The sequence below is a fragment of the Budorcas taxicolor genome, chromosome 19 (genome assembly GCF_023091745.1).
Source record: "Budorcas taxicolor isolate Tak-1 chromosome 19, Takin1.1, whole genome shotgun sequence".
Lineage (NCBI taxonomy): Eukaryota > Metazoa > Chordata > Mammalia > Artiodactyla > Bovidae > Budorcas > Budorcas taxicolor.
The window spans coordinates 9,850,597-9,876,546 of record NC_068928.1 but is presented as its reverse complement, the minus strand read 5'-3'; the positions used below and the strand labels follow the sequence as shown (position 1 = coordinate 9,876,546).

The 25,950-nt window shown below is 40.0% G+C and overlaps 1 protein-coding gene across 1 annotated transcript in view; it reads left to right on the top strand.

Annotated features, from left to right (window-relative positions):
- TRIM37 (tripartite motif containing 37) overlaps positions 1-23,341 on the top strand; it is a 131,042-nt gene extending 107,701 nt beyond the window's left edge. The window contains exons 21-25 of the mRNA XM_052658014.1: positions 8,152-8,280; positions 8,783-8,972; positions 11,391-11,509; positions 21,557-21,667; positions 23,226-23,341. Coding sequence (XP_052513974.1) covers positions 8,152-8,280; positions 8,783-8,972; positions 11,391-11,509; positions 21,557-21,667; positions 23,226-23,308 — 632 coding nt within the window. The 3' untranslated portion in view covers positions 23,309-23,341. The remainder of the gene's footprint in view (positions 1-8,151; positions 8,281-8,782; positions 8,973-11,390; positions 11,510-21,556; positions 21,668-23,225) is intronic.
- The last annotated feature ends 2,609 nt before the right edge of the window (positions 23,342-25,950 follow it).

Below are 25,950 nucleotides of genomic sequence, written 5' to 3'. Positions count from 1 at the left end.
GGAAGCTAGCAAAGGAAATTGAAAAGAGCAATCATTAGGGTAGAGAACAACAAAAGAAATGAAATCTCAAAAAAAATTTTTTTTTAATGCATCTCAAAAAAGGTGGAGTGGTTGTCTATTATTCAGAGGCATCAAGATGAAGGTTGGGTGAGCCTTTTTGGAACCATTCCCATGGAGGGTTATAGCAGAAGTGAATGAGGTGTTAAACCAGAGCCTGACTGCTCGACTCCTTAGAGAAGCGTCACAAGAAATCGGGTGGTTCCTGGAGGAGTGGTGGAATCAGGAAGAAGTTTGACATCTGTGTCTTGTTTTCCTTCTCTTAAACATATCTGCTTTTTTTTAACCTCGATTTTTTTGGTGGTAAAATATATATATTAATAACATAAAGTTTACTATCAACTTTTTTTTTGAGAAAAAAAAGAGACTCCTTCATTTTTATCATTTTTCTCTCCTTTTTTCTTCTAGTTTTCTTGAGGTGTAATTAACCTACAGAACTGTATAAATTTAAGGTGCATAGAATAGTGATTTGGCTTACATACATCAAGAAGTGATTACCACGATGAGTTTAGTGAACATCCGTCCCCTCATAGATACAAAATTTTAAAAATAAAATGGTTTTTTCTTGTGAAAACACTTTTATCTTAGGATTTATTCTGTTGACAGTTTTCATAAACGTATCTTAATTATTGTTAGCTGTATAATTCAGTGGCATTAGATACGTGTATGCTGTTGTGCAGCTGTAACCACCGTTCATCATTTTATATACTTTGAGTAGGAACTCGGTGTTCCCAGTTTCGTACTCTTTGGTAACCACAATTATACTTTCTGTTTCTATAAACTTGGTTATTCTAGATATCTCATATAAGTGGAACATACAGTACTTGTCTTTTTGTGTCTGACTTATTTCACTTCGGCATAATTTCTTCGGTCTTCATATTGTAGCAAGTGTCAGAATTTCATTTCCTTTTAAGGCTGAGTAATACTCCCTTTTCTGTCTGTGTATGCTATAGTATGTTTATTCTTTGATCTCTTGATGGACGTTTGGGTTTTTCCCACTTTTTGGCTATTATGAAGAATGCAGATATGAACATGTATGTGCAGCATCTGTTCAGGTATCTGCTCTCATTTTTTCGGAGGGTATTTACCTAGAGTGTGATTGCTGATTCATGTTGTAATTCTGTGTTTAATTAAAAAACAAATTATTTTAATCATGATAAATTTTACCACATTTTATTAAAATTTACTATCTTAACCTTTTTAAGTTTAGTTATCAATGGCATTGAATATTACATGCATATTGTGCTACCAGTGCCAACATCCACCCACAGAACTTTTTTTTAATCTTGCGAAACTGTCTCCATACCTGTTAAATGATTGCTGTCTCTTCTTTCTCTCTCGATCCCCTCGCAGCCACCATTTTGCTTTCCGTCTATGAATTTGATTACTCTGGATACCTCATATAAGTGGAAACTTATTTTATTTGTGATTGGCTTATTTCACTTAGCATAAGCTTCTCAAGGTTCATCCATGTTCTAGCGTATGTCAACATTGTCTTCTCTTTTATGAATGCATAATATTCCACTGTGCATTTGTTTTGATGGATACTTGTGTTAATCATATATGTGAGGGTTTACTTCTGAGCTTTCCATATGTGTGTTTATTAAAATGAGATATATTAATGCTGGATACTGATGGCAACAATATAGCAGAGATGAATAGGACGGGGTAACTGCCAAATACATAGAATTCTTTTGAATAGAGGTGATAATTTAGTAGAAAAATGAGTAAAGGTTATGATTAAGTTATTAAGGTAAGAAGAAATACCAAAGGACGATAAATGTATTAAAAGATACGCAACCTTAACTAGTTGTCAAGGAAATGACAATTTTAAACCAAGAGAAGTAAAGCTTTTTGGATGGACTTTTGCAGAAAACGTTTGTTACATATTTCTTCAGGCACTTCCCTTGTTGTCACTTGTTTTTGTTTTCTGCTAAACATTAAGTTTAAAAGTTTTTGTTTTAAACATCTATTAATAGTATTCATTCTTTGAGGGTTTAATGTTTTAATTTGAAGGCCTTTTCAGCTCTAAAACAACACTTAACTTTCTTGGTTCTGTTTTTATTTTTTAACTTTTTTACATTTAGTTCATTATTCCGTATGTAACTTGTTTTCCATGACAGTGTGTAAATTCAGTGACCACCCTGCCCAACCCACCCACCAAAATGAAACATATTTTTTGAAGAGTCTCTTCTGTTCAACAAAATGAAATTCATTTTTTATATTATATAGACCACATAGTTCTGTTTTTTAATTCATTCATACAGTTGGACCAGGTGGAATTGGCAGTAGGACACTTCTTTAAAACATACGAGACAGCAGTCTGGTATTGTTAAGCCAGTGTCTGTTCCGTTGTCTACCAGACCCACATTCCTTTCTGTTAGCCGTTGTAGCTTTGTAGTTTATGATGCTGTGATGTGTTTGCCTTCACTTTGTTTTCAAGATGTCTTTGATGGTTCTTACATGTTTACTTTTCCAGAAAAACATTTTGACCTGAATTATGTTACATTTAATGCATTAATTAACATTTAATTTGATGAATTGATATCTTTTAAGTATTAAAGCATTCAGATTGAGTAATTTGGTGTTTCCATTTATTCAAGTCATCCCTGGTGGTTCAGATGGTAAAGCATCCACCTGCAGTGCAGGAGACCTGGAAAGGTAGTTTTTATGGAGTTGAAAAAGATACACTTTCCCTAACCACAATAATGGTTAACATTTACAAAGTGTTTATTATTTAACAGATACTATTCTAAGTAGTCTAAGTCACATGTATTAACTCACTTAATCCCAACAATAACTCTGTGAGGCAAGTTATTTTTATCCCCACCTTACAGAAAAACAAACTGAGGCACAGGGCATTAAAGGTTCCTGGAGTTTCACAGTGGTAATTGCAGAGCCAAGAACTTTGAACCTTAGAACCTGTGACTTTCACCATTTCACCATGTACTTCTTTTCCTGTTGTGAATGAAAAAATGTGTGCCATAGCAGTAAGCAGAGGATGTCACAGCCTTCAAGCCCCTACACCTTCCTGAGGGAACTAAGAATGAGAGTCTTAAAGGAACTGTGAATGAGAAAGAACAGGATACTGGCCCTAGATTGCTGAGTGAAGTGAAAGTGAGAGTCTCTCAGCTGTGGCCGACTCTTTGCAACCCCGTGGACTATACAGTCCGTGGAATTCTCCAGGCCAGAATACTGGAGTGGGTAGCCTCTCCCTTCTCCAGGGGATCTTCCCAACCCAGGAATCGAACCAGGGTCTCCTGCATTGCAGGTGGATTCTTTACCACCTGAGCTGTCAGGAAGCTGAAGTGCATATTAAAGGAATGATTTCAGTGAGCTCAGACTGTGGCATCTTCCCTTATGTAGAAAAGTGCTGAATTTGTTAACTTGTGATATCTTGTGTTTTTTTAATTAACTGTCATCTTTTGGTGTTCAGTTACCTGGTGTTTGTTGCAAAAACCCTTACATTTTTCCTCCCTTGACTCTTCAGAGTGGTCCCTCAGAAGTCCTCAGAAACTCTGCCAAATAAGACATAATTCTCAACTTTTAGGTTGTACATTTTTTTTTCAGTCAGCACTAGTTACTAAGAGTTTTTCTAAGTCAAGAAGTTGTATAGAATAATATCAGATGCTTGTTTGTCATCTGTCAAAATATTCATATTTTGCCCTTTACTCTCTGAACACAGAGAATTGCGTTATTTAATACTGACCACGCCTGGAATTCTAGGATGAGTCTGTCTACTTGGTTGTGGTTTGTAATTTTTTAGTGCATGGTTTTTGACTCTTGAGCAACATGGGTTTGCACTGCATGGTCCTCCTAGCCACAGTGTTTACAGTAAATCCACAGTTGGTTGAGTCTTTGGATGCTGAATTACTGATAAGGAGGACTGACTATAAAGTTATCCCCTTGTTCTTTGCACATGTGGGATCTTAGTTCTTCTTCAACTAGGGATCAAACCTGTGCTCCCTGCAGTGGAAGTGTGGAGTCTTAAAGCCACTGGACCACCAGGAAGTCCCAGCTAATTCTTAGGATTCTTGAATATGTAGTAAATAAGTAAAATTGAGCTGTGGTTTCATTATTCTGTCATTAACATATTTTAGTGGTGATTTTATGCCAATTGCATAGAATAAATTCAGAAGCCTTTGTTCTTTTCAATGCTGAGAAATTATTTTAACATGACATCTATTTGTTAAAAGTGTAATGAAATTCATCTATAAAACTATTGTGTAATTCTTTGGGGAATAAAACTTCAAACAGCCTTTTTCATTTCTATGTGTTTACTGGTGTCCTCATATTTCTTTTGCTTCTTATATCAATTTTCATAATTTTCCTAGCAAATTCATTTTATTAGATAAATGTATTGGCATAAAGTCATTTACTCTGTTCCTTAAATTTTAAAAACTCCCTCTGCATATGGGATGCTAACTTTTTGTTATATCATTGCTTATTTGTGTTTTCTTATTTTTTCCCTTGACTTGCTAGAAGCTTGTCCATTTTATTCATCTCTTCAGAGACCTAGTTCTTAGATTTATTTCATCTTCTTATTGTTGTTGCTCAGTCACTCAGTCGTGTCTGAGTCTTTGTGACCCCATGGACTGTAGAACGCCAGGCTTTCCTGTCCTTCACCATCTCCCGGAGCTTGCTCAAACTCATATCCGTCGAGTTGGTGATGCCATCTAACCATCTCGTCCTCTCTCATCGCCTTCTCCTCCTGCCTTCAATATTTCCCAGCATCAGGGCCTTTTCCAGTGAGTCAGTTCTTTGCATCAGGTGACCAAAGTATTGGAGCTTCAGCTTTAGCATCAGTCCTTCCAATGAATATTCAGAATTGATTTCCTTTAGGATTGACTGGTTGGATCTCCTTGCAGTCCGACGGACTCTCAAGAGTCTTCTCCAGCACCACAGTCAAAAGCATCGATTTTTCAGCACTCAGCCTTCTTTATGATCCAGCTCTCACGTCCATACATGACCACAGGGAAAACCCCATTACTGTGACTAGACGGACCTTAGTTGGCAAAATAATGTCTCTGCTTTTTAATATGCTCTCTAGGTTGGTCATAACTTTCTTCCAAGGAGCAAACATCTTAATTTCATAGCTGCAGTCACCATCTGCAGTGATTTTGGAGCCCAGGAAAATAAAGTCTGTCACTGTTTCCATTGTTTCCCCATCTACTTGCCAGGAAGTGATGAGATCAGATGCCATGATCTTAGTGTTTTGAATGTTGAGTTTTAAGCCAGCTTTTTCACTCTCCTCTCTGACTTTCATCAAGAAGCTCTTTAGTTGCTCTTCACTTTCTGCCATAAGGGTGGTGTCTGTCTGTCTATTATGTTAATTTCTGCCTTCACTTCTGTTAATGCATCTCTTCATTTTCTTTCCTTAACCAGTAGTTCATGTTTACTTTTCAGTGAAGAAATTGGTCATAATTTTTTCTCACAGCATCTTTTTTCCCCCCTAAATGTACAGTTCATCAGTTTTTTATTACAGAGTTTTGTGACAGTCACCATTATCCAACTGTAGGACATTTTCATCATTCCTCTTATTATTGAACTTAGGTTTGGCTGCTCACTGCTTAAAAGCCAATAATTTGAGAGGCAAGTGTCAGTAGAAAGAAAAGATAGCTTTAGTCAGAAAAACCAGCAGCTTGAGGAGTTGGTGGACTTATGTCCAAAGCCCAAGCCCAAGGCATGTGCTCAGCTGTGACAGTTTTTTTAAAGGGAAAAATGCGGGTGTTGGGAGGAGAATCTCAGCGAATTGAGGCAGGAGGTTGGGTTCTACATTGTTCTCACAGCATGCAAATTGGCTGCCTCTCCCTTCAGATTTATCAGTTATCTTGCCCAAGTGATCGAGGATTGCTTGGGGGCGCCATTGGAAGTAGCTTGCTCTAAGCCTCTCAGTTGGCTCTTTGCTGCCCCATGGACTGTAGCCCGCCAGGCTCCTCTGTCCATGAGGATTCGCCAGGCAGGAGTACTGCCCTTGCCCTCCTCCGGGGGTTGGAAGTAGAGAGCTAGTCAGTTTTTTCGACTGCTTAATTCTTCATTCTTCTTTTTATCTAGGAAAAGAATCAGCAAGGCAAGGTGTGCATTCAGGAGAGGAAGAGTCAGAAGTTGGATTAAATTGCCTCATGATCTCATTCCTATAATTAGGTTCTTTCAAGGTTAGAGGAGAATAGATGGGCAGACAGGAAAGGGGCAAAGAGCTGCATTTACTCTCCCCATAAACTCCATACCCAGGAGCCCCTACTTCCCATCTTCCCCTTCCCTTTATATCCTGGTAATTGCTTGTCTATTTAGCCAGTATGGATTTGCTTCTTCTGGACTTTGCATATGAATGGAGTCACACAACATGAAGCCTTTTGTATCTGACTGCTCTGACTTAGCATAGTGTTTTCAAGGGCCATCTGTGTTGTAACATGTCTTTTTGCATTTTGTTTTAAGGCTGAATGATACCTCATTGTTTGTGGGCACCACTTTTTGTTTGATCTGCTCCTCAGTTGTTGAGGACTTCAATTTTTTATTTCTATTTTTTTGTCTGTAATGGATGATGATGCTGTGACTATTCGTGTGTGAGTTTTTGTGTGAATCTGTGTTTCTATTCACCTTAAGTATATGCTTGGGAATGGGATTGCTGGATTATATGAGAACTAAGTTTAATTTTTGGAGACATGGCCTTACTGTTTTGTGGGCTTTTCTGATGACTCGGTGGTAAAGAATCCTCCTGCAACACAGGAGACTCGGGTTTGATCCCTGGGTTGGGAAGATCCCCTGGAGGAAGAAATGGCAACCCACTCCAGTTTTCTTGCCTGGGAAATCCCAAGGACAGGGGACTCTGGTGGGCTACTGCCCATAGGATCCCAAGTAGTCAGATACGACTGGGCGTAGCACAGCAGGAGCATACTGTTTTCATAGCAGCTGCACCATTTTACTTTCTCCAGCGGTGTATAAGGATTCCAGTTCCACCGTATTCTTATCAGCACTTGTTTTTATCCATCTTTTCTCCCTTTGTCCAGCTTGGATTATCTTGGTTTCCTTGTCAAAAATTAATTGACCATAAATATAATGTTTTCTTTCTGAACTCTGAATTCTGTTCCATTGATCTTTTTTTTTTCTTTACCACAGTCTTGAATACTGTACTTTTACAGCAGAGTTGTGAAATCATATACGTGAGTCCTCAATTCAAGATTGCTTTGAAGTATTCTGGATCTTTTTCATTTTTCTATGAATTTTAGGATCAGCTTGTCAATATCTGCAACATCAACAATGAAAAGACAGCTGAAATTTTTACAGGGATTGTGTTGAATCTGTATTGTAGACCAAGTTTGGGAATAATGCTATGTTAGCAGTATTGAGTTAATGAACACAGTATTTTCCCTTTTGTCTTTATTTCAACAATGTGTGACAGTTTTCCATGTTCGAGTCTTACATTTCTTTGTTAAAATTTTCCCTAAGTATTTTATTCTATTTGATGCTGTTGTTAATGGAATTGTTTTCTTAATTTCGTTCTCAGATTATTCTTTACTGCTGTGTAGAAAGTCAGTTGGTTATTGATCTTATATCCTGCTACCTTATTGAACCTGTTCATTACCTTTTAATGCATCTCTTCTGCATTCTTATTTCTTTTTGTTTCAGGTTGCTTTTTTAATTTTAATTCATTTTAAGGCTATACATTTTCCTCTAATTACTGTTTTAGCCACAGACATCTTAAAGTATTATAATTGTGGTTTGTTTCTAATTCAGCATTGATTTATTTTTAACCCAGTAGTGTTTTATAGTTTCCAAGTGTTTTGGTGGTTATTGTTTTGTTCTTGGTACTTGGTTTAATTGAATTGAGATTGGAGTTTGTGTTTGGTATGATTTTTCTTTTGGAGTTCACTGATAATTTTCTACTTTTGTAAGAACACGAGCAATGAAATAGGAATGTTTTTGGCATAAAACCTCAAATAAAGCAATTGGGACCAGAGTGTTCTGTTTATTTTTGGACACAGTAGATGGGAATTCCTTCCATGTATGGTAAGATAAAACCTTTCTCTGGTTGCCTAGGTAGTAAGTTTTGTGCCATTTTATCATAATCAGAAATGTTTTAAAATGTCTTTGCAGCCACAAATAAGAAGAGTCATTCACCCAAGCCTGCTCGGTCCAGTATAGCAGGGAGTCTGTCTCTTCGAAGAGCAATAGACTCTGGGGAAAATAACCGTTCAAAGGGGGACTGTCAGACTCTAGCTGAAGGTGAGTTTGGAGAGTTCAAAATGTAATTTTGGTAGATAGATGTCTGTTGAAACTGACCTTATGGTATAGCTGCTTTAAAGGCACCAAATGCTGGAACTCAGGTTGAAAACCCCTTGATCACATGACAGAACAGACCGTCAGTAAGAAAGTGCAGCCATCAGGCTTCATATTCTGGACTCCTGAGAGTTAAATACCTGGCATCAAAAAGTTGTTTTTGATTTTTCCTGCAGTTTAAAAATGTACATATAATGAGATCTCCTGAGTGGAAACTGCAGTGTGGGACACCAGGGTTTGATCCCTGGGTTGGGAAGATCCCCTGGAGAAGGAAATGGCAATCCATTCCAGTACTCTTGCCTGGAGAATCCCATGGACAGAGGAGCCTGGTGGGCTACAGTCAGTGGGGTTGCAAACTGTCAGACACGACTTAGTGACTAAGTGGAAACTAGACAGAGAACCTTTTTTTGTTTGCCTTCCTTCTGAATATACTCTTCCTTTTTTGTAGTCTCCCCAGGAAGCTCTCAGTCTGGGAGCAGGCACAGTTCTCCCCGAGCCTTGACCCATGTCAGTATCAGTGACATTCTGCCGAAGTCTGAAGATCGGCAGTGTCAAGCTTTGGATTCAGATGCTGTCGTCGTTGCAGTTTTCAATGGCATACCTGTTGTTGAAAAAAGAAGAAAAATGGTCACCTTGGGGTAAATGAAGTTCTTTTGTTTATATAATAGAATAATAGCTAATAGCTTTGGTTGGCACTTATAAATCTACAATGTAATAAACAATAAATTTCTACTATGTTAATTTTTTAGCAGATTATTTATTTATTGTATTAAAAAGGAACTTTTAAAGTATCAGAGACCTTCCTTTTTTCTTTAACTGAATGAGATAGTAGCAGAAGTTCAGTTTGGGTAAGTTAGAGCTCATCTTCACTGAGGTTAGGATAATAATGTATAACCTTGTGTGACCTCTTTATTGTGAGGTTTTGTGTCAACTTTTTTTCCCATCAGTCCCATGCTTTTCAAACATATTTGTGCTGGACTTTATTGTGGCCATAGGTCTTTACAGGAATTTTGTGTGGAACAGAGACCTTCTGGCAATTTAATTTTACCACTGCTTTTCTGCTTTCATCTCACCTTTTTTTCCTTTTATGAAAGTGTCCTCAAAATACATGGTTGGAATTTCCTGAAAAGGTACATATACATGGTCATTAGTACCTTTATTTCTCTCCCAGGAAGCATGAACTCAAATCCCAGTCATGTCAACTAAACTTCCGCCTAAGAGAGTGACTGGGGAGCGCATTGTCTGTGGATGTGCAGATGAGCCTTTAATATCCATCTGCTGATCTTTTTTATGGCTAATAAATCTCATTTCTAATTTTAAACAACGGAATAGTTTTACCTTGGAGACTTTGAAGAGAACTTTGGATTAAATTTAGAGGAAGATTAATATCCCTTAAGTTTGCTGTATTTCATAGAGTTTTTAGATCTGAATAATTACCAAATCTAAAAGGTCACTGGTGGCTTTGCTTTCTGCTTTAGCTCAGGTTTAAGCAGGGGAAACATGTGATAATCACCGGAGATTGTCTTGTTCTTCCCATTTCCTAGTCTGCTTTTACACAGGTTCCTTTTAAGATGAAAGCTGTAACTAGCTTTTATATTTTGTTACAGAGGTTTACATCTGCCATTAGTCATAAAGATTAAATACATACAAATGTATAGTTTTTGTAGACTGTAAAATCCTTTATAATTGTGTAAAGCTCATAGCTGTAACCCCCATCATTTTATGGTTAATTATACTGCCAGCCTGGCTCATGTGATGTTTTCTAGCTTGTGTCTTTTTTTCCTTGCCTGATTTAAGGTAGCATAAGCAAAAATTTTAAATACTAATAATAAATGGTTCAAAATGGAAGTTAAAAAAGAATATTGTTTCCCCATCTTTCTCCCATCTGCTTTGTTTTCCATCTCCTGCCCACACACATTCCTGCTGTTCTTAATTTTTTATATATGCTGCGTCTTCTCAGTTTTCATGCATATTTAAATAACTGTGGTCATAAAGTTTTTTTTTTCTAATAAAAATGGTACACCTTATTTTCTCATTCAGTATACTTTAAAAGTCTTTCCATATTGGTGAGAACATGTTATTATTATTATTTTATTTATTTTTAAATGAAGGATAATTGCTTTATAGTATTGTGTTGGTTTCTACCAAGCATCAACATAAATCAGCCCATATTTACCTATGTCCCCTCCCACTACACCATTCCTTCCACCTCTCTCCCCATCCCATCCATCTAGGTTGTTACTGAGCCGCAGTTTGAGTTCCCTGAGTCATATAGCAAATTCCTGTTGGCTGTCTCTTATATTGGAGAAGGCAGTGGCACCCCACTCCAGTACTCTTGCCTGGAAAATCCCACGGACACAGGAGCCTGGTGGGCTGCAGTCCGTGGGGTCGCTGAGAGTCGGACATGACAGAGTGACGTCACTTTCACTTTTCACTTTCATGCATTGGAGAAGGAAATGGCAACCCACTCCAGTGTTCTTGCCTGGAGAATCCCAGGGACGGGGGAGCCTGGTGGGCTGCCGTCTGTGGGGTCACGCAGAGTCAGACACGACTGAAGCGACTTAGCAGCAGCAGCAGCAGCAGTAGTCTCTTATATATGGTAATGTTTGTTTCCATGTTACTCTCTCCATCATCCCACCTTTTCCCTCCTCCCCTGCCAGTCATGTCCATAAGTCTGTTCTGTATGTCTGTGTTGGTAAGGACGTATTATTAAGGACTTTCATTTCTATTTATTTTTAGGAATTCTTGAGATAATTGTAGGCTCACATGCAATTATAAGAAAGGGTAGAGAGAGCCTGTGTACCTTACATTGTTTCCCCTAATGATAACATTTTGCAAAATGCTGATATATTGTCACAGCCAGGATATTGACATTGATGCAAGCTACCACTTTCTAACCTTTCCTTGTAAGCGAATCTTTTAAAACTAAAACTTGAAATTTAGTATTAAACCCCGGCGCTCCATACCCTATTAGTTTGCTCAGAAGGAAAGAAATCTAGATTATCATATCACTGACTGGTTATACAAAAATATAAGGTCATTTCTCCCTCTTTGAGGACTAATACTAAAGGAAGTCGTCTGGAAGGAATGCAAATGACTGATTTGGAAAATAACTCGGAAACTGGGGAGCTACAGCCTGTTCTACCTGAAGGAGCTTCTGCTGCCCCAGAGGACGGTAAGGCATGAGAAAGTCATAACTGGCGGGAAGTGGAATAATTGTCTCTTTGGTGGTGGTGAGGAGTGGTTGGTTTAAGGAAACAGTTACTGAGGTGTTACCTACTATTTGACATGCTTCATTTGAAAATAGCATTCATTGTGCTACTGAGTTTGATTCACTAGGACATTAATTACAGGGGAAGGCAAAATAGTTGACTACATAAAAGGATATATCTTACTAGAAGGGGCAGTTTTGAGGGGAATATCTGCAGATACTTCATTTGCTCATTCACTAAATGTGCTATGCTACCTACATGAGGAGGCATTGAAGTTTTTCCAGATACAAAAGATGACATTGGATATATTCTGTGTCTTACGGGAAAAACATGCTTCGTCTTTTTAAGTCAGTCTTGATAAATGTTTGTAGGTTGCTTTGCCCGTTTAGAAGAATTGCAAACTTTAAGCACTTGAAAAATCCTTTATCTGTTCTGCCAGTTCATTCTCAGTTACATTTCTAATATTTGTCTACAACTTCTTCGAGGTTCATTATTCTTTATCTTAAAGCATAGAAGACTTTATAATTTTGAGTTAACAGATGGTGCTTGAAACAAGGCTGTGTGTGTTGCCCTTGCTTGTCCTTTATATGTGAGCAGAAAAGCATGTCAACTTTATTAATGATACTTGACACTGAAATTTTTTTCGTTTCTCTGTGAAACTGCCATGTACAACCCCTGCATTCATTTGAATTTCAGTGATTGATGAATTATAGCTCAAAGCATGTGATAAGAGATGCCAGCATCTGCCTCTGACTGCCCTGTGAGAGGGAGTGTGGGTGTTAGCATTTTCAGGCTTTTCAGTTTTAAAGAACACTAATCGTTGTGGTCTTCTATCTTGGTGCTCCTGTGGTAGGCAGCGTTATTTCAGTAGAAGAGATTAAATAGAAAGGATTTTTAGAGTGAAGTGTTGATTTGAAAACAATAGGAAAAATAAATTATGTTGATCTTTATGGAAAGGACCTATAGTGATTTGCCAGTAGGGATTAGCTGGTTTCCATGTGTTTATGCATACTGGTGATAAATTGTGATGACTTAAATTGTTAACAGCGTATGCTTTAATTATAGGCTCCTGTTTATGCAGCTTTTGTGAAATGCTTCTAATTTGTCTGGAATTGTTTTGATGCTGGTGATAAAGTAATTCCTGAACCTACTGCTGAGTCACGGTTTCTGCGCCTTGATGCCATTGATATTCTGAGATAGGTGATTCTTTGTATTCGGGGCCTGCCATTTGCATTATAGTCTCTTTAGCAGTTTTCTTGGCTTTTAACCACTAGGTGCCAGTAGTACCTCCCCTGAATTACAGTAGCCAAACAATGTCTCCAGACATGGCCACATGTCCCCTGGGAGGCAGAATCTTCCCCAGTTGAGAACCACTGATTGAGGTGAAAACTTCAACCAGGGGTGACAGTTCCCTAAGAATCACTTGCCAGAGTGGGTTATCCTTATACATGGGAGTGGGTTAGTTACACGTCCCGCATCTCAGGGGTGCTGGGTATGTGTTGGTGGTGGTAGAGGGGAGCAGAGAGAGTAGTTGAAAACCCCTGGTCAGGTGTTAAGAGACTAGTTAACAGCCAATTATAATGTGAAATGATGAGTGCTGTGATAGCATATATAGGGAGCTCAGCTAATGCGTGGGCTTCCCCCGTGGCTCAGGGGTAAAAAATCCACCTGCATGTGCGGGAGATGCGGGTTCAATTGCTGGATTGGGAAGACCCCTGGAGAAGGAAATAGCAACCCACTCCAGTATTCTTGCCTGGAAAATCCCATGGAAATAGGAGCCTGGTGGGCTGCAGTCTATGAGGTCAAGAGTCAGACACGACTTAGCGGTTAAACAAAAACAATAGACAATATTTCCAAGCCTTTATTGGGATGAGACTGCTCAGTGCAGACCTACATGGTGGTTATTTTTATTATCTTGATCTTACAGGTGACTAGGCTAAGGCCTAAAGATGTATCTTACCTTACTTAGTCACAGAGCCAGTGCTCTTAACTGTCACCTGTCTACTAATCTAGTTCATCCTCAGGGACGACTGTGAATTAGTACGAGTTAGGTGGAGACTGATGACGATGAGGCCAGACCAGAGTGGAGGCAGAGGTCAGATCATGAAGAGTTACACTGTGTGTCTAGCCAAAATCTGGACTTTGTCCTTTGAATGGGATCTAAGCAAGAAGTGACATAATAAAATATTGTTTCAAAATTCCTACTCTGGTTGTGCTGGAGACTGGGAATGGGGTGTGGAACTTGGGACAGAAAGACTGGTAAGAAGCCTGTTAAGTTAACCTCAGTGAGAGATGACTTGCACTTTTAAATTTCAGCCTTCATCTCATAACTTCACATTTCTCAATTTTTCTATATAAATAGCTAGCCAGCCCCAAAAAACCCCACGAGTTTTGACATTAGCTTCATTTCATGTCTTTTTTTAAAGGTGGTTGTTAGCAGCGTATCCTAAACTGGAGCAAGTCATTTGCTTGGCCACATTTAGAGTCGCCTGCGCACTTTCATCCCGGGGCTCAGAAGTAGAGAATCCACCTGCCGTGCAGGAGGCGCAGGATTCGGGTTTGATCCCTGGGGTGGGAAGATTCCCTCGGAGAAGGAAATGGCAACCCACTCCAGTGTTCTTGCCTGGAAAAAAATTCCCTGGACAGAAGAGCCTGTTGGTTACAGTCCAGTGTCAAAAAAGAGGCAGACACACCTGAGCGGCCGGGAGCGCGTGCACTTTCACGTCCCTGAACCTGAGGGTTCGTGCTGTCGGTGCCGCTCAGGAGCTCATTCTTCTTGTGTAGGGAGTGTTGCAGGGATGCACAGCACCTAGAACTCAGTAAGAAAAGCTGCTGCAAACGTGCAGATCAATAGTGCCAGGAAAATCTACCAGTGCAGTTTGCTGGTGAACAGTTTATTTACCACTGGAGTCCCAGGCCAGGCGGTGAGGAGACTGGAGGAAGGGGTTAGGCAGACTGAAGGAGCTCTGTGCCTTTTGGAATTTGCTTTATGAGAGAAGAATGGGGCCTTACTTACTGCGGTGGGTATTATTCTATCAGCAGCAGGAGCCAGTTTTCAAGAAACCTTTATTTTTCACACCAGTAAGCCTTGGTGAAAAGTTGAATGAGGTAGTCTTGTGTCTGTGCTTAGGAAAAACAGGGCTCTTTATTCTTGAGCAGAATGCCTAAAAGAACATTCTCTGTGCCAGGTCACTGTAAATTGGTGTCTCTCCCCTCCTGTTTCTCCTCCCTACTGCCAAGCTGTTTGAAGAAACTTTAAATAAGGGATTCTTTTTGTTACTAGTTGGGAATTTGGGACAACTAAAGCAGTCTTTTAAATGTTCCTGAGGGTCAATAAAACGTGACATTTCTTAGACATGACAGACATCAGCAGGCCTTTTCCTTTCTAACTGGGATCATATGGGACACCCTTGTATAATCTCCTGGTTAAAGCCTACATTCCAGAAGTCTTGGCCCTCCCAGTTGATACCCCACAGAATTCTATAGGTAGACCAGTTTCTTCTAATGTAAGTTGCAAAACCCTAGTGTAACTTTCTTCCTACAGTATAAGCAGTAGGAAGATTGACTGTCTTGTATTAACAGGAAGTCTCACCTAACTCTTGTCGGACAGTATCAAGGCTGGAAAATTTAGCTGTTTAATGTCATCAGAGCTTCCCTGGTGGCTCAGATGGTAAAGAATCTGCCTGCATTGTGGGAGACCTGGGTTTGATCCCTGGGTTGGGAAGATCTCCTAGAGAAGGGAATAGCAACTCACTCCAGTATTCTTGCCTGGGAAATCCCATGGACAGGGGAGCCTGGTGGGCTATAGCCCACGGGGTTGCAACGAGTCTTTTAGACTCACTTTCAGTGAGAGTCTATGTCATCAAGAACCTGTTTTCTCCCACCACCTCCATTCGCCTTTCTTTTGCTCTGCAATTCTAGGCAAGTTGACTTTGTTCCCCTCCGGATGCCAAGGTGGTTGCTGCAGTTCCAAACTTCATACTGAATCAGAATAACGTTCTGGGTTTAGTGATTTCATTTTATATGTCTCTGTTTATCAGTGAGGGGAACCTTTCTTAGAGTTCATCTGATTAGTCACTAGCCAAAGAAAAGGAAACTTGACCAAGTCTAAACATTTGTGGTTCCCCTCCCTGATCACTCCACCTGGACACAAGAAACTTTGACTAAATGGACCTTTGTCGGCAAAGTAATTTGTCTCTGCTTTTTAATATGCTGTCTACATTGGTCATAGCTTTTCTTCCAAGGAGCAGGTGTCTTTTAATTTCATGGCTGCAGTCACCATCTGCAGTGATTTTGGAGCCCCCAAAATTAAGTCTCTCACTGTTTCCATTGTTTCCCCATCTATTTGCCATGAAGTGATGGGACCAAATGCCATGATCTTCGTTTTCTGAATGTTGAGCTTTAAGCCAGTTTTTTCACTCGCCACTTTCACTTTCATCAAGAGGCTTCTTAGTTCCTCTTCACTTTCTGCCATAAGGGTGGTGTCATCTGCATGTCTGAGGTTATTGATATTTCTCCTGGCAATCTTGATTCCAGCTTGTGCTTCATCCAGCCCAGCGTTTCTCATGATGTACTCTGCATGTAAGTTAAATAAGCAGGGTGACAATATACAGCCTTGACGTACTCCTTTTTCTATTTGGAACCAGTCTGTTGTTCCATGTCCAGTTTTAACTGTTGCTTCCTGACCTGCATACAGGTTTCTCAGGAGGCAGGTAACCTGGTCTGGTATTTCCATTTCTTAATTTAAGAATTTTCCAGTTTGTTGTGATCCACACATTTAATGGTATCTTAAAATTATTATCATTGACAGCCAGTTGTGTGAAAACTTGTTGACACCTTCTGGTAGGCTTAAGAAAAGTCCCGCATTCAAATTTTCTTAGAGTTGGTGAAATATCACTAGTTTGCTTTACCCTTTAGTGCAGTTGATACACATTGTAACGTGGGGCAGAGCACATAGCAGTAGGCTGTGATCTGTTGCTTGACAGTAGCTGCTTTCATTTATTTGACCTTATGTTGTGTTTACTTGCTCTCACTGATGGCAGTGGGTTGTACAGGACCCAGGACCTGTGACCTAGAGGTCAAGAGACCAATTTGGTTTTCTTATGCACAGAACTAGGGAACTTCAGATCTTAGGACTTGATAAAAGACCAAAAAGTATTTTCATGCAGGAATTCCTTTCCAACATTTCTTGGGAAATGCATGTTTTTCTGAATCCTGAGAAAAATGAGTCAAGAAATTTAAAAAATGAAAAGATTATTCTTATTCTCCTGTTAGAGTTAATCTTTAACAGTCAACACAGAATCATGGGGACTTTTCTGGTGGTCCAGTGGTTAAGACTCCATGCTTCCATTGCAGGGGGCGTGGGTTCAGTCCCTAGGCAGGAAACTAAGACCCCACGTGCTGTGTGGGATTGAGATTAAACTAGAAAGCAACAGCAGCAGCACAGAAACCTACGACTCTTCTGGAAGAATCCTCTTACGGCAAGTTGAACATACAAACTGGAAGTGCTGATACCTAGAATCAAAGGTTAGTAAGATCATAGGAGCACCTTGGAAAGAAGCAGGTGCTGTCCAGTCGGTCCTGGCTATAGCTGTTGCCATATTGTGTGTTGATGGCCCTCTCCGCTGCTATGTAAATATTAATGAGTCTATCCTATCTTATCCTATACGGCAGGGGTCCCCAACTTGTTAGGAATAGGACCGCACAGCAGGAAGTGAGCAACAGGCAGTCATGCCCCCATCCCACTCCCGTCCATCTGTGAAAAAGTAGTCCCCGCTGCCAGAAAGGTGGGGGCCTACTGCTGTACAGGGACCCTCTGTGTGTGCTCCAGGAAGTAGGGAGTTTCGGAAGCAAAGGGTTCTCATACTGGCATTTTTGACATGTGATTCCACGTAGTGCTCTAAACCTTGCTGAGAGTTTAGGTGTTACGTTTTCAACTATTACCTAATAACATTCACAGAATGTTCCAGTATTTGAATATTTAGTGTCGGCCACAGTTCTTGTAAATACTACAAACTAACCAAAAAATTTTAAAGATATATAATAAAGAATTTGAAAACTATTTTAAGTAGTTAAAGAATAACTTAAGATTTGGGGGATTCCTGAGGATTCCAGTTCCTCGTTTGTGAATCCTGGAGGTTAGTATGTCTCGGAATTCAGAAACACTGGTACCAAGAGGTCAGGTTTGTGCTTGGAGTTTGACCGTGCTGTGCTTAGTCGCTCAGTTGTGCCCGACTCTTTGTGACCCCATGGACTGTGTAGCCTGCCAGGCTCGTCCGTCCGTGGAGATTCTCCCAGGCCAGAATACTCGAGTGGGTCGCCATGCCCTCCTCCAGGGAATCTTCCCAACACAGGTGTAAACCCAGGTCTCCCTCCTTGCAGGCGGATTCTTCACCCTCTGAGCCACCAGGAAGGCCCACGAATACGTTGTTGTTGTGCTAGTCACTTAGTCGTGGCCGACTCTTTGTGACCGTGGACTTCCCACTTCGAGGAGCGGGGGCACGAGTTCTGTCCTCCCCACCTCATTGTCAGTCGTTGAATGAAGCCTGCTCAGGGCGGCGTGTGTGTGCGCTTAGTCGCTCAGTCACGTCCAGCTCTTTGCGACCCTGTGGACTGCAGCCCGCCAGGCTCCTCTGGTCCATGAGATTCTCCAGGGAAGAATACTGCAGTGGGCTGCCCTCCCTTCTCCAGGGGATCTTCCCAACCCAGGGATTGAACCTGGGTCTCCTGCACTGCAGGAGACTCAGGAAGCCACTAGAAGAGCTCGCTCGCCTGTCGGTTTCAGAGTTTTCGGCAACAGTTCTGTGAAGGGCCACAAGGTGGAGGTAGCGCTTCACGCAAGTAGCTCTTCAGGCTCTAAACAGTCTTGCTCTTGAGAATGTGGGTTGGATCCCTGGGAGGGGAAGATCCCCTGGAGAAGGAAATGGCAACCACTCCAGCATTCTTGCCTGGGAAGTCCCATGGACAGAGGAGCCTCCTGGGCTGCAGTTCATGGGATCACAAAGAGTCACAACTGAGCGCACATATACTTGACTCTTTAAAGCAGGAAGGTTTTTTCATTTGCTGAGAAAGGAGATTTCAGAAACATCCAGCCTGTATCTTCAAAATGTTTAAGGGAGAAATAATACTATACAAACTCTTCTTAGAAACAGAAGAAGAGGAATTCACCGGTAAAGCCATCTGGGGCTACAGTTTTCTTTGGTGATAGTTTTTTTAAACTACCAAGTTTCATTTCTTTTAATGCTTAACATACCTATTCAGGTTATCTATTTTTACCTGAATGAAATTTGGCAGTTTGTGTCTGTCAAAGGATTTGTCCATTTCCTCGGTGTTCTTGACTTCATGAACATAGAAGTTTTTTATACTGTTCCCTTATTATCCTTTTAATGTCTTGTAGATTGTGTAGTGATGTTCCCTTTTATTTCTGATATTGCTGATTTTGTTTGCTCTTTTTTACCTTAGTCTGCCTGAAAGCTTTTGAGTTTTGTGTGCTTGTTTTTGCCATGCAAGCATGTGGCACGATCTTAGTTCTCTGACCAGGGAGAACTGGGTTCTGTGACCCAGGATTCTCCCAGGGTTCTGTGACCCAGGGTTCTCCCAGGGTTCTGTGACCAGAACCCACACCCCCTGTGGTTGAAGCATGGGGTCTTGACCACTGGACCACCAGGGAGGGAGCTGTTCCCTTTTTATCCTCCTGTTTGTTAACCTCTTTTTTATAATGCTCATTTCATTGTTCTTAACACTGATTAATTTCCTCTTTCACTCTTGCTTAAATTCATCTATTAATAGTTTAATTTTAACAATATCTTAGTAATTCTTTAAAAATCTATTTTTTCCCACATTAAACAGAATTACATAGTCTCTTCCCTGTTATTTTATGAACAATTTGTGGTCCTGTCCTATCTGTATACCTGCTGACTCTCACTTTAGGCAGATGGAGCATGTCTTTTTGAGACTTTTACTATCCTTTGTAGAAAATTTGAGTATTCATTTTTTTTTTTCCCTCCTGTGATAATAATTGTAACCTGGATTATGGAAGTTTCCTACCACAGAGGTCTTTTAAATGTTTCAAAAGTGTTCGTGTTTCTTAGATCTGCTTCTGTTAGATAATTTCAACATGATTTCTGTCATCTCAGCATTGATATTTGTTGCTTATCTTTACCTGGTTTTTCACATGCTGAAATCCTTTTGGAATGATTTCTGGATATTTTCTTAAAAAATAACTTTCTGTATTTTCTGGTTGTGCTGGATCTTCTTGCTGCGTGGGCTTTGCTCCAGTTTGGTGAGCGGAGGCCACCCTGGGCGTGGTGCTCGGGCCTCTCTTGTGAGCCGTGGGCTGCAGCAGTTGCAGCTCCTGGCCTCTAGAGCGCAGGCTCGGTGGTGGCGGCACCCTGTGCGACCTGCCTCGACCAGGGAGGGAACCCGTGTCTCCTGCATTGGCAGGGGGATTCTCTACCACAAGCCGCCAGGGAAGCCCCCGAGACATTTTTAATATGATTTGTGTGAGACCCTGGGTCTTCTCTAAATGTCAGTTTGTTGGTACTTCAGGTTCTTATCTACTCCAGTATCCGTGATTACAGAGTCCTCAAGTTCTGTCAAGGTTCTATAACTACCTTCAGTGGAAAAGATGGGGTGGAATGTGTTTGCCTCATCTTACCTAGAATCTTCCCTCCAGAGGATTTTACATTTGCTTTACTCAAAAACACTAGCTCCTGACCAATTTTTATGTTCCTTTCCTGAGATTTGAACTGAAACCTTAAATCTCAAACCTAAATTAGGCACACTGCCCTTTGTTTGAGTTCTGAGGTGAACTGAGCACAGAAACCAGATAAATTTCCCTACTGTCTTCTGTGACAGTAGGCATACTTAATTACTCTTTCAGTGAGAGTTTTAGTTTTATGCATGGAGTACAGATTTAGCCTCAGTTTCATCTCCCTTTCTGTGGTGGATCCAGTGGTTTTTTGCCTATCCCCAACAGAGGATTCCCTGGTGACTCAGACGGTAAAGTGTTGGCCTGCAGTGCGGAAGACCCGGGTTCGATCCCTGGGTCTCGAAGATCAGGAAATGGCAGCCCACTCCAGTGTTCTTGCCTAGAGAATCCCATGGATGGAGAAGCCTAGTAGACTACAGTCCCTGAAGTAGCAGAAAGTCAGTCACAACTGAGCGACTTCACTTTGAACAGAGGATTAAAGATTTTCTGGGACTTCCTGGTAGTCCAGTGGTTAAGACTCTGTACTTACACTGCAGGGGGCTTGGGTTCCATCCTGCACACAGTAGTGCCGCGAAAACAAAGAAACTTGCACAGCAAGCTCTCTGGGGTGATGTCATCTACCCGACTATTTTTTCTTACCCTTTTTTCTGCTGTACCATGGATTTCCGTTTTTTCTTTTAAATATAGCTGTTCATTAAAACTTAAAGATTTTTATTTTATCTAGCATTTTTAAGGGTTTATAGCAGAGAGATATTTTAGATTTTCTTGATCTGTCTTGTTGAACTAGAAAAATTCTATAGAACTTGTCTTTTAAAAATCAACTCATGCACGAAAACAAAACTGGAGGTCCACATGGGATAGTATCTCATTTATTGCTAAAATTACTGGAATTTGGTATACCCACATGTAGATATAAGTGTAAATGTATACTTGTGTTTATGCGTGTTTATATTTGTGTATATTTTAGGCTAGAAACGACATTGAATTAGGATTAAAAGAGCTCCTGTTATCTCATGATTATCAAGGGAAAAAAAAAACTATTTGCTTTGGAAAAGATACTTTCAGTATAATGAAATTAACATTGGCTTTCAGTTAAAATTTTTCAGACACTTGAGAACAAAAATAAACCCAGTTCTAAATAACTAAAGAGCACTGAGTTTTGTGTAGTTACTTTTTCTTTGTTTTGTATTATCTTGGCATTCAGTGTAAAATTCCGAAGAATCTCAGGTTAGGATAAGGAGGCTGCCTTCTTCTTGACGTGGTTTCCTGTCAGACACGTTCTCTGCTTCTTCCCTGCCAGGAATGAGCAGCGACAGCGACATCGAGTGTGACACCGAGAGCGAGGAGCGGGAGGAGCGCGCCGGCCTGGGCGGCTTCAGCGACGCTTTCCTGGCGCAGCCCCCAGATGAAGGTGCGGCACGCCGTGTCGTCGCAGGGCTTAGGAAAACCATCTCTGCTGCTGCTGCTGTTTCCTTTGCTTCTGTTTCTGCTTCGCTGCTTCTGCTTTTGTTCTTTTTTAAATTATTGTCATTTGTGAGACGACATTCTGTGGGGTAGACTAAATGATGAGTACGGGAAAAATTTGGTAGGCTTTATCTGCCTGGTCAGACACCTGATGCTGTGTGCTACTTAATGGGCGAGGTTGATGTTGACAGCCTGCTTCGGTACAGCCTATGGCCTGAGAATAGCTTCTACATTTTACAGAGTTGTTAGGAAAAAAAAAAGCAAAACAGAATTTCCAGCAGAGACCGATAGTGGCCTGTAGTGCCTAAGTGTTAGCCAGCCCCCTTGGGAGGTTTCAGATACTTGATTTTCTTTTTTCTTTTCAGAAATATTTGTAACCTGGCTAATAAAGTAAGTTTTTAAAAGACAGCCTTTTCCAGGGACTTTCCTGGTGATTCAGTGGTTAAGAATCCACTTTCCAACACAGGGGATGCAGGTTCGGTCCCTGGTCAGGGCGCTAAGATCCCACGTACATCAGGGCAACTAAGCCTGTGTACAACTCAAGAGAAACCTACAGGCTGCGGCTAGGGAAGCCTGCGCGCTGCAGCGGAGATCTCGCAGGCTGCGTGAGGATCTCCTGTGCTGCGGCTAAGACCCAGTGCAGCCGAATAAATAAATATTAAAAAAAAGACAAAAGATTCTAGAAATTTGTGCAGATTATAGAATCACTGATTTACCTCTTCCTTCCAAAAAATAAAAAAGTCTTAGGAAACAACTGAGAGAAATCCGTTGTTACTAGTTTTAGTTTAGATGTACAGCCTAATGATTCAGTATATTGCAGAATGATCACCACGATAAGTTTAGCTAACATGCGTCGCCCATTGTTAGTATTTTATCCAGAGACCTTAATGGTTAATCTGAGCATTCCTCTGTAAGTGCTCCTGGAATGACGACATTGTCAGGCTGATGGTAATTGTCATCGTGTATTTTACAGATTTCCCTGATATCCTAGTGTCTTTTTCAATACAGAGCCAAGTGTTGGATGACTTTTAAGTATTAAGGTACTCTTAGTAATTTTCTCTGCTTCTAAAAGAAGCAGCCAAATTTGAGGCAGTTATTTTGAGTGTTGGTGGGTTTTTGTAGTGATGTGTGCATGCTCAGTTTAATTGACATGGAAATACATTTTATATTTACAAAATCATCCTTTGAGTGTCCATCATCATCATTCCTTATTCGTTCTTCAGCTGCTCCCATGGTGTCCCCAGGGGACAAAGTCAGGCAGTGCCTTTCGTCTTCTAATTATGGGCAATTATTAACACATTTTGGTTTTTTCTCCTTTATTTTCCTTTTGTGTTTGTTTACGCTTGACTCTGATAAAGAATTCTCTAAGAATAGAGATTTGTTTACAACCCAGCACATCTTTCTTTATCACTTAAATAACACACTTGCTAAGATCACTGAGAGATATGGGAAAGAAGATACGTGTCTTTAAAAATTGTTAACCGTTTTTTATTGTTTTCTCCTAGATACACATTCTGGTTTTCCTGATGGTGAACAAATAGGCCCTGAAGATCTCAGCTTCAGTACTGATGAAAACAGTGGAAGGTAATTTTCAAATCAAGAGAACTGACTTGCAAGCCTCCTTGACCCTGAAATTGGCTGTCGTTGGTGCTCAAATTTGTCAACGGTCAGATAATCGGATTTTTTCACCATCTCTACTTGAAATAGTAATTGACACAATCCTAGTATAAAACATTAGTACAAAGGAAAAAATTAAATGTGGGAAGAATTCTGTGTAATGCAATGAAATAACAGTGTAACCTCAGTTAATTTAGTGAATTAGTGTATTCATAAGAGGCAGTGTGTCTGCTACAACAGAAGGGTGGTTAACCGCCGGGAGATGTGCCTAGAGACGGTGCGTGCACTTAGTGAGCTGCCCAGCATCGGTGCCCTCCTGTCTTGGCGAGAGCCTCAGCTCTGTTGAAATGGCTGCCTTTATAGTTTGGGTTGGGATTACAGTTTCTAGTTTCATTAGTGCCTATAGATCAGTGAGCAGAAATAGCACTTCTGTGTGGATTCTGCCCTGAAGACACTTTATGTGAATGACTGAAGTGGCACTAGACTGAACGTCCTCTTTGGAATATGTCGGCTGACTGAGGTTACTTTTTCTTTTCTTACTTGTTCGGGTGCAGGCAGGCACACTGATTAATGGCACGTTCGCTTTCTTTTGTGTGACTTTTACAAATGCAGTTTTAAATGAATTAAGTTAATGTGGATTGGTTATGTTCTTGGTCATATGAACACACATAAGAACATTTTAAATTATTTCACTTTTTTTCTGCTTCTTACCAAACAACTACAGAGCAACAAGTATTTTAAAGCCCTGTTTTTTCCTTTGTTTTCATTAGCTGGACATTGATTTCAGTGTCAATACATTTAAAGATTCCTACATATTATACATGAAAGTGTGCTATAACATTCACTTTTATACTCAGAATTAGTCCAAAATTATTGCCAAACTTTACCATTGTGCTCCTGCATGTTTTTGAGCTGCTGTACCATTTGTGAAAAGTACACTGAAAGCTGACTAAGAGACTGTTGAAAGGCATGAGTGTGTATGCATTGGAGAGGCATTTCATCTGCCTATTTTTTACTTAACGGATATTGTTCCCTTTTCCATGTCTAGTGTCTTGCCGAACGCTGTGATTCATGGTTTGCTTTTGTTCAGAACAGTTTGCACTTTTTGTTAATAAAATGAACTTAAGAAAATGTTATGTCTCTGCAATTTATTAAAACTGGGACAGGAAGCCCTCCTTTTCCTGTTCCTATTGCCTGTGTATAGTAGATGCTTTTGAGCTGTTAATAGATGCATAGGGAAGTTAGAAGACTTTAATCTCCATAATGTATGTGGTTACTTTTTCTCCTTAAATTAGTTGGAAATATTTAAGTAGTAAATATGAGTAAATATTTAAGTAGTACATATGAGAAGTAAAAATTTAGCATTTACTTACTGTCATGATAGCACCGATGTGCCATTATATAGTTATTAAGTAGCTTATTGTACAGTGGTCTAAAGTATTACTAATAAGTTCTTCACATTTCATTTTCTGTTAGATAGAGATGTATTTGTGTTTGGTACATTTTGATGAGATCATATTTTAAATCCAGCTTTGTCTTATTTCTACACTACATTGTAATGGGTACAGCTGTTATGTAAGAATTCTGCCCCATTAGTGTTGAGAGCAAGTCATTTTAAGAATTGATATTGTAGGGTTTCTTTTTTTTTTGAGCGAGTCTTATCAGAATTCATAAACACATATGTGATTGACTCTACTTTGAAACTCATTGTTGCATAGCTGTTTCTTGACCTGTATTTGATATAGAACTGAGTGCTTTCCCGTGTACCTTTGTAAGCTATTTTCAAAATATGGAAAACCACATGTGGTTAAGCATGAAGAGAAACCTGAGAACAGACTGTTCGTTTGGGGAAATTTGCAAGAGCTTTTAGCACAAGTGATTTAATCGTGAGACTCTTGGGTCATTACTCTGTATGACAAGCATCCTGAGGTATCCTCTTTTCCTTTCTTAGGGGGAGATGTCCAGTTTTGTTTTCAAATCGTAAATGTCCTTAACCTTTACTCTTATTTTTCATGACCTTAAAGTGGATTCCCCAGAATGGCATGATGATAAATGGATCACAGAACATCTGGCTCTTGAGTATTTGGGGTCTTTGCTTACGCTCTCCGGTGGTGTATAAGAGCATTGAGGAGTGCTGCCCTTGTTTCATACACACTGAGGACTGGTTGAGACCCTTTTACATTGGTAGAGTTTGAGTTTACTATGTCAGCAAGACTGTTTTTGTTGTTACAGCTATAGGAAGTTTTGAAGGTATTTTTTATGCATGACAAAAATTTTGTAGGGAAAATTACTTGAATTTAATTGGTATATTATCTTCTTGTGTATTTTAAAAACCCAAGCCATTTGTACCATGTTCTGATTCCATATTAATAATAAAGTCTATACCTTGAAAAGCTTAAAAAATAAGCTTCTAAAGAAATGATTTGTAACTGCCCTCCTGGCATGAAATTCTCTATTTTTATAATTAAAGTTGACAGAGGGTTTCATGGGGGAAAAAAACAAAAACCAACAAACTTGTAGGTCTCTAAAGGATGTTCTCAAAAACGGTTCTCCTGTGATGAGGACGATCGCGTCATGTCGGTTTTGTTGCTTAAAGCTCACCTCCAGGATTGT